The following is a 12,409-nucleotide window of genomic DNA, read 5'->3' as shown; positions in this document are numbered from 1 at the left end:
ATCTTCGTAGTTTCTAGATTAAACAATGCATTGCGTGTGTACAACGTCTAGCTAGAGTGTAGACCTTTACTGCGATAGACCTTTCTTCTAAGTTAGCTAGTAGAGGTACAGTAGCGTATAGATTAAGCGACACAGCGTTGCAACATAAATGCGCAGTAGAAGCTTAGAGCGACCTAGGTAGAAACTAAAATTAAGGCGCAGAGCTAAGAGCATGCTATTAATCTAGTAAGTGATACGTATTAAGTCTATTAGTACTATTAAAATTGTAACGCGAGCGTGTGTAGTATGTTCTTCCCTTTTTCCTTCCTATTCTTCGTTCCGCAACTTAGTAGTTCTATAATGCCGTCGTATAGCAGGTTAAATACATTCTTCCTTGTTCTACACTAAACGTCTCTATTCCTACCGCGTAGCCGCAAGCTCTAACAGCGGCACATGTAGCGATGGAAGTTCCTGCGACTAAGTTGGGGTATTGTTGTAAGGCTTTGTGTCTCGGTCGTCTGCGTGATGCGCGACCGCAACACTAGGTAGCTTCTCGTACTGCTGCGCTTCAGCTTCGGGTTGATAACTCATCCTGGTATTCATGTTCTTGTTCTTGCGACGATTACGGTAGAATAAGAATGCTACTGCTGCGACAAACAATGCGCCCACCGCGGCACCAGCACCGATACCAGCCTTTGCGCTAGTCGATAAGCCGCCGCCGTTATCTGCACCTGTTGCGGTGGTATCGATCGGCCCTGTGGGTGTGGGCGTCGATGGTGTCGATGGTACTGTACTAGCAGGGCTCGAGACCGCGGTTGTAGATGACATCGGCATTGGCATTGGCGTTGGCGAAGATGATGTTTCGGGGTTTAACGCTACAGTCGAAGACAACGCGAACATCGATGCGGGTTGAGAAGAGGCGGCGGAAGTAACGCCTATCGTGGCACCCCCTATATTACCGGCGCCCGCTTCTTCGATTGAAAGTATGCACCCTGCGGGAATAGACCAGTCATCGAATTGGCGGGACAGGTGGATTGGCGACCATTGGTAGGTTCCATTCTGATCAATTACTATGCTGAAGGCTTCATTGCATGTTAGCGGAGCTGCGATGATAAGAGAAGCTGTAATAGATCTTACTCTCCTCCTGCCCTGCTTCGATGTCGCCTCCTTCGTAGCATTGGATCACGAGTGTATTCGCAAACGTCGACCACCACGATACGTCCACCTCATCATCGACGTTCAAGACAACGTGGTGTTCCTCGCGCGGATAGTTGAAGGCGCCTGACATGTTCAGATGCTTTCGGGGGCGTAAGGTGAACGAAGAATAGAGGTGAATAAAGTGGTGATTCAACGGGACAACGGAAAGATTGTAGTGAACAAGCGCAGCGGCTGCTGCAACTTTGTAGGGGCCAGCGATCCGCCTATCTCTACCTCGCATATATCTAGCTTTATTGCCAGCAAGTCTTTTGCAGCCTCGATCGATAGCGCGCGAAGCCCGAGGCGAAGTAGCGTGAGGCTGAGAGCGCAGTGTAGCGAGATGGCCCCCATTCAGCATACTAACGAGTGTGCAAACGAGTTTCTTTTTCGCGATAACGAATGGAGAAGAACGCCATGTTGAAGCCACATGGATTCGGTATGCCTTGTTCTGTCGTTGCCATTATGTGGAGTGGGTCCACGATGCAGCACGATGCGGAACATTATGCCGCAAGCCTGGGCACGCTGGGAGAAGTCAAGGCGGTGTCTCGCATCGTCAAGCTGGTAGACGCCGCTGATCTAGGAATCTGGAGTTCGTCACATTGTGAGTCCAGGGAGATTGGCGAAAGGGTCATTTTGGACGTTTGTTGTTGAGGGGAGCTCAAGATTGCTTCTGTGAGGCTGAGCCGTAGCCGAAAACGCAGGTGGTGGCCACCCACACGTGCCACCTCACATGGGCTGCGCCATACACTTGGCATTTTCGCCAATTGGCGGGTTTCGGAAGCACAGCGATCCAGACAAGGCTTCTGGGCTTCGCGCTCGAGCCTGGGTCTTCTCGAGAGGAACCTTGGACATGCACGTTGCGGGGGTTGGGAAGTCGGAGATGGTGGTTGGGCAGGGCTGAGGTCGCTTCGTGTGGGGTTCAGACACGCTTCTGAAGACGAGTAAGAAGTAATTCTAATCGGGCTGACTACACTTTCCGCTTCCGCTCTCTAGTCATGACCTTCAGAAAGTTGCAGGTGAGGCGATCGAAAGAGAGAGTATATAGTGATACTATAATCGCGAAACTGATCAAGATCTCTTGCGAGCGCAGCGCGCAATACTAGTACCGGTCCTGCCCCGAGCGCACGCCTATGAAAGCTGCACCGGTACCTGCGGCGATGAATGAACCTGCGACATCGTAGCCTCACTGTACGGCCTCTCAGATCCATTGCTTCCATGAGGCGCGACCGCAACACCCGGAGGCTTATTGAACTGCTCGGCTTGGGATTGGTAGCTAAGACGTGCGTTGAGGTCTTTGAGCTTGCGATGGTTGCGGTAGAACAGGTATGCAGCCGCAGCGACAAGCAACGCGGAAACACCAATACCGGCGCCGATGCCAGCCTTCGCTCCTGTGGACAGACCAGCACTGTCGCTTGAGCTTGTGGTGACGACCGGATTGGTGGGCGTCACGGTTGGCGGTGCTGTATTGCCTGTGTTGACGGGGGTAGATGCCGTGCCCGAAGCAGACGCGCTTGTCATGGTGCGCTCATACGTGACTGTCGACGCTGAAGCGAAGATTGAAGCGGGCTGAGTCGCAACGGAGGTTACGGTGACTGAAGCGGCAAAGACACTCGTGGTTCCACCTCTCTCGTAAAACTTAACACCGCAACTGACAGGCCCGCTCCAATCTTTCACGTCCTGCTCCAGCATTGGCAGCGGTAGATCTTGGGTGCCATTCTGCGGAATGTCGTACTCGTATACTAAAATTCTGTTAGGTCAAACATGATCTTGGAGATGTGTTGTGAGGGCCGCACTGTAACCTAGATCTGGATTGGTGCTGGCCTCATAGCACCAGAACTGTAGTCGTTCGGCAAATGTTGACCACCACGACAATTCCACCTTGTCGTTGACGTTGACATAGAGTGGAGCGAGGGGATAGTAAAAGTCGCCGGACATGTTGGAGAGATCTTTGCGCGGCTTGTTCGCTACGAGGCAAGGTGTCAGGGCCTGAGGCTGAAGCGAGCACGGTAAGTGGACAGTCGTCAGTAAGTCCAGAAGGCTTGCCTTTATACACAGGCGTAACAAGCCTATCTTCCTTGTATCGAAATTCAACTGTAGTCTGGTCCAGTTGTTGCGAATCACGATGCTAAGTGGCGCATGGCTGTGGTATCACACAGCTAAACGGCCCCCGATCGGCGCACTCTTGACGCCCAAGAATAATACTTCCCCTTCGTGCAACCAATACGATCATCGCCAGGCGTTATGACATGATCATCCAACCTGTGATACGACATATCGTCAAGAAGCTGCGGGAAGTGGGCTTCCTTATCGCAGTGTTGTGGATTAGCGCACAGCCTGGTGCAGGAAAGAAACTTTCGAGCCTTGGATAAAGCCCAGGAAAGTTGCAGCATCGTCGCGCGTCTTGAAAGAGAGCGAGGATCATGGCAGATGAAGGCTGGCGGCTCGCGGATCTCGCTCGAGGTATTTTGATGCTGAGATGTTTCGGGTCATCTGGGTTGGCAATAGGTGCACCAACACAGACAAGGCTGATGTCGGACCAGAAGGCTGAGCTATAGCAGAGGCACCGATTACGTTGCATGCGCTGTACCGCTCGCTGGTCACTTGTTTTATCGACGCATCACGCGCGTAAGAAGTAGCTGCTGCAGCTTAGACTAGCCTCAACCGACGTACATTGAGCGTCCCGTTCTTCAGCTCGTCTGCAATCTCGCCGTTCATTTGGCGGTGTACAAAGCCCTCGCCGACAACCTGCCACGCAGATTGCGACGCCGTTTCTCGTAAGACAAGTGGAATGCTGCATCCGAACAGGATAGCCACGACATCGCCGGGTCTTGCGCGACACGGCGCCATGCCAACGTAGCCTTGTTCGGTGACCATCAGCCGGCGCGCTTTCTTTCGCACAGTATCGTGGAAGCGTGAGAGAAAGGTGTCGAGCTTGTCGTTCATCTGATGTACGGGATGCGACGGTGGCCGATGCAGTGTTGGAGGGGGTGAAGAAAATTTAGTGGGTATCTGTCGGACTATGTCTACGAGCGACATATTGCCGAACATCACATGATGGTTGCGCTCAAACCATGTTGCAAAGCTCCAGTCGACGGGATCGCCGTCAACACAGGCATGACAGAGGAAGAGGAAGTCGCTGATGTAGTGATCTGGCGCCTGGAAGCAAAGGTACTTGTCGCGGCGGTCGATAACCAAGGACCGTGCTATGGCCTCAAGCCACTCGGAAGGCTGCTTTGCGACTCCCCGAGCGCTCTGCTGGTCCTGCCGCGACTGCATCAAGTCATGACCGGCCTCGCGGCATACAAAGCTTTCGCACCGCAGTTCCCGCTCGTCAAGCCCACCGAGCCCGTGAATAGTGTCCAGCACGACACCGTTGCAGTGGAGCTCCTTCAGGTCTTCGACAAAGGAAACATCTGCCTCTTTTCTCAGTGTCTCTCCAGGAGCATCGTACATTGCTTTCCAGCGTGTTGATCGCAGCGGTCTGAAGTTTCCAATGTGCTCACACGCGCTTTGGCTTGCCATCAGCGGCACAGGCGAAGCGAAGTCGATTGTCGTCCTCCAGTCTGGAGCCCAGGTAGGCACTGGATCTTCGACGCCAGGGTCACTGACCGCAGCGTTAAGACAGAATAGATGCGTAAAGCAGACAATATCCAGGGACCGATGTACACACCAGAAAGAGCGAACAAGCCGTGCGAACTGGTGCGCAATGCTGGTAGTATATTCGGCAGATCCGATGAGCGCTCGGTCTTGTTCAGTGATCAAACCTAGCACGGAGTAAATGCGATCTCTGCTGTCGGTGGCGGAGTGATTACCCAGGTACGCCATGATGGCGATCAGATTGATACCGATCGAGGCTGGCTTAGTGTGCCATTGATGAATGCGGCGGCGATTGAAGGCTCCGTCAAAGAGCTTGCGCGGAACAAGCTCGTGTTCGAAGTCTTTGCTGATGGTGCTGCAAAGGAAGATGCTATAGATGGCACTTTTGAACCTTCCGCGGCTGATACTATGCACACCACAGTAAAGTTTCGCCTCTTTTGGCAAAACAAACTCTTGTAACGTCCAGACCCTGGTCCACCATGGCCTGGCGAGTAGATTACTGACAGCGACACACTTGTCGGTGAACTCGGAGTTCTGGAGCTTTCTACGCATGGCCTGGTCGTCTCCATTGAACCCGATCTGCAAGGTGGACAGGTAGTGCATGAAGTCGATCGCATCGGTGCAGTCGCTACCATCTTCTTTCTTTTCACCCAGCCAGATGATCGCTCGCCTCGCTTTTTTATAGATGTCTGCCATGATGCGCACTTGTTTCTCGCGTTCGCTGGGATCATCCAAGTTGATGCACAGCGAGTCAATCCACCACCAGTCTGTGGCCTTGAAGTCGCCATGGCGGGTGACCATGTGGATAAATGGTACCAAGCTATTCAGTATTGGTAGTCCTCCAGTCTTCAGGTTAATCTTTGCACCTTTGTACTTGCGCTCGCCCCACACATAGCTGGCTGTGTAGTAATGAGGCGCGCTGGCGATGGGGAACTTCTGCAGCTTGCCAACGAAGACGCCATCTTCGGGCTGCGAGAAGCGGAGTAGACGAATAGAGCTCTCATCGGCGGGTTCCGAGAAGGGTGAGGCTCTGGCTGGCGGTCGCGCATCAGCTTCCATAGGTGTGCATGCTGCGAGGTGGGAGGTGAGACGGTGCGCATGACCGCGGGAGTGGCTGGATTGAATCCCCGCTTAAGCTGGTTCTTGGCGACTGCCCCAAGCCCTCTCAACTCAAGAGCCGCGCAACGACATCGGAACAGCGGAATAGAGCACGATTCCGATTGAGAGCAGTTCAGAGTCGACTGGGCATCTTTCAACTACATACCGCCGTTCTTATATGCCAAGCATTTCGGTCCAATCCCCTGATTTCTCAACTTCCTGCAGCACAATCCTCCTGACAACCCAACTCTGCGCCTTGCTCCTATCATACCAGACCCTCAACACCCCATGTTCGGCCACCCAGTCGAGACCATACATCTCCTGCATATACTCCACCTGGGCCATGAGGCAGACGTCCGCTAATGTGACGTTTGCACCATCACCACTCAAGCTCTGGCTCTTGTTGCCAACCACGTCTCCTTGTATACGAGCCTCCAACCGCGACAAGAGCACGTGGAACTTGCCACGCGCATGCTTTGCCGCACTCTCGCTCATCTCGTCCTCTGCCAAGCCCGACCAAGATATCGTATTGGGATCTGAATGTACAAGCGCGACGTTGCTCCAAGTGATGGCATCGGAGAGCAGGCTCAAGATGTCTCTCGTCCGAGCTCGTTGTTGTATGGTCGCGCCCCTTAGGTCCGGATACCCATTGTCCACGCTGAAGACTTCTTCGAAGTACTCCATGATCGCATTCGACTCGTATATCCAGAAGACCGTGCCATCGGCATGTGTGATACGCAATGCCGGCACCGACGTTCCGGTAGGACGGGCTTCGAGGCCGGTGTGGGGGACGAGGTCTGGCGTTGGCGCATCGTTGTCAAGAAAGATGGGGATAAGACGTATGTTCTTCTCGTGAAGCATCGAGGACGTGATGTTCTTTGCGCGAAGGTAGTAGACGATCCGGCGAGGGAACAGGCCCGTCGGCCAGAGCCAGACGGTTGTTTCATGCTGCTGGTTCTGCGACGACATGGTAAGTTGGGAAGGGTGAGGTTGTAGAGTGATCAGACTGATGCGCGTGTGGCATCTTTGGTTTGGCTTCGTGATAGGTATATATACATCCCTACCTGCACAGGATCGTCTAAAGGAACGGGAACTTTTCGTATACTTCAAGCATCATGCCGACGCTGAACCATCTCGAGCGCCGGTTACTGTAATGTTTCCGAAGGCTGACCACCAAGGCGCATCATCTCGGAGACTTGATCAAGTCGCCGGGTCCCGGTGAGACATGATGTCTTCCGAGCAAGGCCATCATAGTGTCCGAAGTCTCGTCGGCTGTTACCACAACAGGATAGGCAGATGCGAAAGTCTCACGGCCAGCATCGGAATGCGCACAGGTGGTGAGTGGAGTGCAGGAGGTGAGACGGCACGCGGAAGCTCGGGCGAGGGCCGTCGAACCCGCCACGCGCTGATCCTTGGCGCCTGGCGGCCCTCATCACGCCCGCCCGCAGCAACACCACACTTTCGTGCTACATGAACATCGCGTCACATAAAATAGGTATATCGCTACTCTACAAGTGTACCTCAAGCCCAATCACACATAAGCCAACCCCTCCAAATCAATCTCCTCCCTCCTCCGCCTAAACCTCAGCCTATTCCCTTTACTCAGCGCCTCCGTCTCGCCAAACAAGAACCTCGATTCCAGATCCGTCTCCTCAGCCAACTGCCAATCGTACTTGAGCAACAAATGGCACAGGGCGATTTTCATCTCATTCGCAGCGAAGAACCTGCCTGGACAGCCTTGTGCGCCATGCCCAAACGAAAGGTTATTGGGACCGGTGGAAACGAGATGCGACTGACTGACTGTGGCGCGGTCGGTGCTGGCGCGCATGCGCTGGTAGCGGTATATGTCGTATTTGTGTGGATCGGGGTAGACGGTGGGGTCTGACATGTTGAAGCCGTCGACGGCGATTTGCTCGCCTTTTGTGATGACGAGGCCGTTGGGGAGAACGACGGTGCGCTGGGCTTGACGACGCATTGTTACTGGGGCAGGGTCAGCTTGGAGTTCTTTTCCGGCTTCGACTGAACGACTTACGGAATGCAGCGGGTCTATACGGCTGCGACTCCTTCAACGCGCTGTCCATCAACGTGAGGTTTGCGAGCGCCGCCTTGGTCAGCCCGTCGGCTGTTAGTACCCTCACGATTTCCTCTCGCAATGCCGCAACGTAGTGGGGTTCATTTGCCAGCAAGGTTATAGCATGCGTTAGCAGCTCACTGGTCGTATGTATCGCTACGAAAGATAGCGCAAGCTGGTAGAGAGCAGGGTCGTACCCTGTCCCTCCGCTCTTCTGCTCGAACCAATCGATCATGTCGTTGAAGACAGGTTCCGGTTTGCCGTTTCTCCTAGCTTCAGCTTTCAGCGCTCGACGCTCGGCGAGAAGAGGTGTGAGGATTGCGCGGCATGTGGCTCCGTGTTTGAAGACGTTCTTCGCTTCGGATGAGAACCAGGGAACGAGGAACTTGAGCGAGGATGGTAGGGCAGTCATCTTGAGAATCATGGTGAAGCTTGCTACCGTGTAGGCTTTGGAAGCTTCGAGCCACGCTGTGTTGCGGCACATGGTGTCGCCCAGAAAGACTCTGGTGGAGAGACGGGCGATCAGTTGGAGAATGCTGTCTGCTATAACGGTTTCTCTCCATTCTGCTAGGTGGTCAGCTCGTATCATCTGTTTGAGACGAAGAGGAAGGTTATCTCACCCGTATCTCGGCCGAATATCACGTCGAGAGCATGACTGGCTTCTTCCGAGAGGGGCTTTGTCAAGACGTCTTGGGGAGTCTTGTTAGCTTCGTATTATACTCGTGGTTGCTTGCTTCTTACTCAAGTATTTAGTAAGTTGGTCCTTCACAACGTTTTGTACAAGTCTTTGTTCGTGGAGCAAGACGGCATACATCTCGAAGCCGGAAACATGTCCCGAGAAGTTCTTCTCTATTGCTTTTGCGAAGCTAAGATCCATGCTGTTACGGATTGTTGCTGCATACTCAGGAGGTAGGATAAGACATTCGCCTGTGTCGACGATCAACCTATAGGGCTGCTTGCCGTAGCGTTTTCTCGCATCGCCAAGTATGGCTCTTCCGTTCTTGAGAAACTCAATCCGTTTTGACAAAGTAGTTTGGTACCAGCGTGGAGGATTTGCTAGCGGTGGTTTCGGCTTTTCGCTGTTACTAACGACGGTCGAGAGTACGGCCACAAGCCCTAGCAAGATAGCAATCATTGCTGGGAAGGACTGCGCCAGTGATACCAGAGACAAGTTTGATGGAGCATATGGGACTCGTGCTAGTCCGTCAATCGACGTGTTGGACAGCATCTTTACTGCGAACAATTGGGTTGTTCAGTGCGTGAAAGGACGCGCATCGAGTCAACTTATACGGCAGTCTGTGATTAAAGTCGCTGACAACTCCCGGTCTCACAAACGCTGATCCCCAAAGAAAAGTCTTCATCACGATAAGCTTGGTGGGCTCTTGTCCGGCACCGTCCTCAATTCTGAGCGTGTGTCAGTGACTTCGTTGCAGACTGTACCCAGCAGTGCGCCCACTTTCGACGCTACGTCAATCCACTCCAAATGCTGTATGAACCCACTCTGGACGCTGTATGAAGCCAGTTTGGATGGTGTGGTAACCCATTTTGGACGCTGTGTGAACCCACTCCTGAGTCGTAGTTCGCGAGAACGATAGCCGCTGAATCCAACGATCCACTGTGAATGATGTATCAACCCACTGTAGACGTTGTATCAAGCCAGGTTGGACGGTATAGTAACCCATTTCGGACGCTGTGTGAACCCACTCATGAGTCGTAGTTCACCAAAGCGATAACCTCTTCGTTCAAACGAAACACCATGATCCCAAAGCTTTCGTCAAAACCTGCATTGTGTGCACTGTATAGGCTTTGCGGCATGTCTTCTCTTCTTTCGTTACGATGACGCAGACCAACTCTCACCATCTTCAACTCCTACAACACCTTCAAGGCTGTGATGCAGACGTGAAGGATCTCTTGAATCGTCAAAACGGAAGGTCAAACGATGCCCCATTGTTCTGAATCCTACGTCATAAATCCAGGCTAGCGAATCCTTTCTTGTACCTCGTGGTTGCGAAATGCGCCGAGAAGTATTCACCGACGTGATAAGAGCGGAGCCATAGTGGGGACTGAGACATCATAACAGCGTTTGGTCCAATGAGATCGTAACAGATTTGAAATGCGCATAAATTATTTGCAATTTTGCTCGCGCTTTCATGCAGTCGCTGTTCTGTGGACTTTTCAGCACAACCGCTGGATAGAGACGTGTTGGAGGAGTCGGGTAGCGCGGCGCTAGCACGCAAGTGCCTCTTTCATCATGATCTCCCAATACAAACACAGACACGCAGTCGCAGTCGCAGTCGCAGCAGGCGTCTTCTTTTCTGGTCTCGTGCGCCTTAAAAACTGGAGAGATCTCGGGCGTCTAACAACAACCCTTCGCCAGAGTTCTCGACATTCAATACTCCCGAGGTGGTCGCTCCCGCTCCACGTATGTTGTCCCCCAGGATGGGACTAGTGGCATACTTGTTCAGGCAGCGCATCGGCGGCAAGAGCTCCGAGGGATGACGTCTGGTTAAGCTAAAGGTTAGTTGCTGAGGCATGAGTGAGACGCGGTGATCCAGGCACACACTCGTGGTGCGTGCAAGCTAACAGTCGACCTGCATGCGCCACGCGCTCATACCAAACCCAAGTACCTGGTCTTTTCAAATAACGTTATGTTGAGCTTGGACGCAACATCGATCCGAGGTCTTTCGGGTGTTGCCGATTGTGTCTGGGAGTCGAAGTAGCTACGATTTGGGTGTGTGTAAAGGTGTGTGAAGCTTAGGCCAACGTGCACTGACCTCGGAACGCAAAGCCGATAGCAGGATCTGGACCGCTGGAGCACAGCAACATACAGCAACAACCTGAGTGAAGCGACACGATGCACACCCTGAGCAGATTCCTCGCCTTTCTCACACTCGATGGCGGCGATCGAACAGGCTCTTGCTAACGATTCCTAGACGTCTACAATAGACACCAGCTCTTCCGAAACATAATGCAAGCCGGGACCTGCCTCCGGAAGACTCATCCATAGTGCAGATATTGCGCTACTCACACACCATCCCAATCGTCCGCACGGCACTCGTCCCGCTCCTCACCATACTAATACCACGATCGCTACCGAAGTGTTACCCCTGCGCCGATCCAAACGTGGGAAGTCGATCAAACGGTGCGCTACGCTAGTGCTGACGGGCTTTGATACCGTCATGCCGGCGAGAACGAGGCTTCAACCCAACACTATTTGCGCTATCGTCGCGCACTCCTGATCACAACTTCGAAGGTTGGCGCGAAACAAGTCCGACCTCCAATCTGATCCAAAGGCGCACTCGACTCTCGGCGCTATCGTTGCGCGGAGCAGTGACATGATATCGGCGGCGTGTCTTGTCTGCTCTAGGCCTGCAGGGAGATTTTTGCAGGCGTTGTGATAGAGGCTGCATGCCAACATACAGCTACGACTTCGATATGTATTTGTCAGTCACCCAATCGTTGAGCGACCGTGGTTGTCGAGCAGTTCAAGTATCCAGCAAGACAAGAGCGCTGACAAGGTGTCGATCAAAGACCCACTTCCTCCACGAAGATGTTCCATCGTATCCAACGGCTGAATCGTGGGGAAGGCCTTATCCTGTGCGCTGATCAGTATCATCAGGAACGCAGATGGTGTTGCACCCTGAACGCCAACCCCGCGTTGGGCACCACCCCTGGCGAGCACTTATGGTTGCGGGAGCTAGTGCTAGCCATCTTAGCACCGAACCTTACATGGTATTCAAGCAACATGACCGTGTCCGATGGAATGCAAATCGAGTGCTTGGCGCCTTATCGCATCATCAAGCAACCAGGTCGACGGGCCCACCCTTTGCGCAATGCGCTAGTGCCCGCCTCGAGATCGTGTTGCTCCACCCAAGCCTATGGCGGAACAGCACCCGTATCTTGGAATTGCTTAGACCATGCGACTCAGGAGAATTGAACACAGCGGATCGGGTCCGCACCAATGGGAGTTGTGATAAAGCAGGTACCCAGCTCCGGCAACCTCGCGCACTCCCGATGGCATACACCAAGCGTTCTTCGTGGCCGTTCTCGATACCAGAGTTCTAGATCCAGGGCACGTTCGCGATGGGAAGGGCCAGACCAGAGGTGTAGACGGTGATCTGGATTCCTCGTCGACATCGATCGAGCTCGTTGCCATGGGACAAATCCAAATGACGCCGGCCCAGGGGATGCTTCAAGGGAACGGATGGTGTGTTGGAGAAACACATAAAGAGCAGCCAGTTCTGCTGCATGAGAAAGGCATCCTCAGCATCTCCAGCTCTCGCTTTACAAGCTTCACAGCTTTACCTTCGCTCTTGATCTCTTGTCCTCCTCGGCATCTCTCGCTTCTTCCATCACTACCCCTACTTCGGTCCCTCGTATCAATCATCATGAAGCTTCTCGCTACCATCACCTTCTTCAGCGCCTTGGCCGCAGCTGCGCCAGTCCTCGACGCACGCGCTACTACCA

The 12,409-nt window shown here is 53.3% G+C and overlaps 4 protein-coding genes across 4 annotated transcripts; 1 reads left to right on the top strand and 3 right to left on the bottom strand.

Moving 5' to 3' along the window:
• Window positions 1-610: 610 nt before the first annotated feature.
• On the top strand, window positions 611-892 carry J4E93_010547 (uncharacterized protein; the record flags this gene model as incomplete). Its single annotated transcript, XM_049348425.1, has 1 exon — window positions 611-892. A coding segment is annotated over one exon (282 nt), but the record flags the coding sequence as incomplete, so codon positions are not given.
• Window positions 893-2,304: 1,412 nt separating this feature from the next.
• J4E93_010546 (uncharacterized protein) lies at window positions 2,305-5,832 on the bottom strand (the record flags this gene model as incomplete). Its single annotated transcript, XM_049348424.1, has 2 exons — window positions 2,305-2,892; window positions 3,847-5,832. The coding sequence occupies 2 exons, from the start codon at window positions 5,830-5,832 to the stop codon at window positions 2,305-2,307; spliced, it is 2,574 nt and encodes an 857-aa protein (XP_049194495.1).
• Window positions 5,833-6,045: 213 nt separating this feature from the next.
• Window positions 6,046-6,840, bottom strand: J4E93_010545 (uncharacterized protein; the record flags this gene model as incomplete). Its single annotated transcript, XM_049348423.1, has 1 exon — window positions 6,046-6,840. One exon carries the CDS (start codon window positions 6,838-6,840, stop codon window positions 6,046-6,048), a length of 795 nt encoding a protein of 264 aa, XP_049194494.1.
• Window positions 6,841-7,402: 562 nt separating this feature from the next.
• Window positions 7,403-8,819, bottom strand: J4E93_010544 (uncharacterized protein; the record flags this gene model as incomplete). The annotated part of the gene is made up of 4 exons (XM_049348422.1): window positions 7,403-7,851; window positions 8,084-8,506; window positions 8,563-8,631; window positions 8,684-8,819. The coding sequence occupies 4 exons, from the start codon at window positions 8,817-8,819 to the stop codon at window positions 7,403-7,405; spliced, it is 1,077 nt and encodes a 358-aa protein (XP_049194493.1).
• Window positions 8,820-12,409: the final 3,590 nt, after the last annotated feature.

This window comes from Alternaria ventricosa, assembly GCF_023758065.1.
Source record: "Alternaria ventricosa strain BMP 2768 chromosome Unknown scaffold_31, whole genome shotgun sequence".
In the NCBI taxonomy this organism is placed as follows: Eukaryota; Fungi; Ascomycota; class Dothideomycetes; order Pleosporales; family Pleosporaceae; genus Alternaria; species Alternaria ventricosa.
The sequence above is the reverse complement of the archived record's forward strand: the minus strand, read 5'-3'. Positions and strand labels throughout refer to the sequence as shown.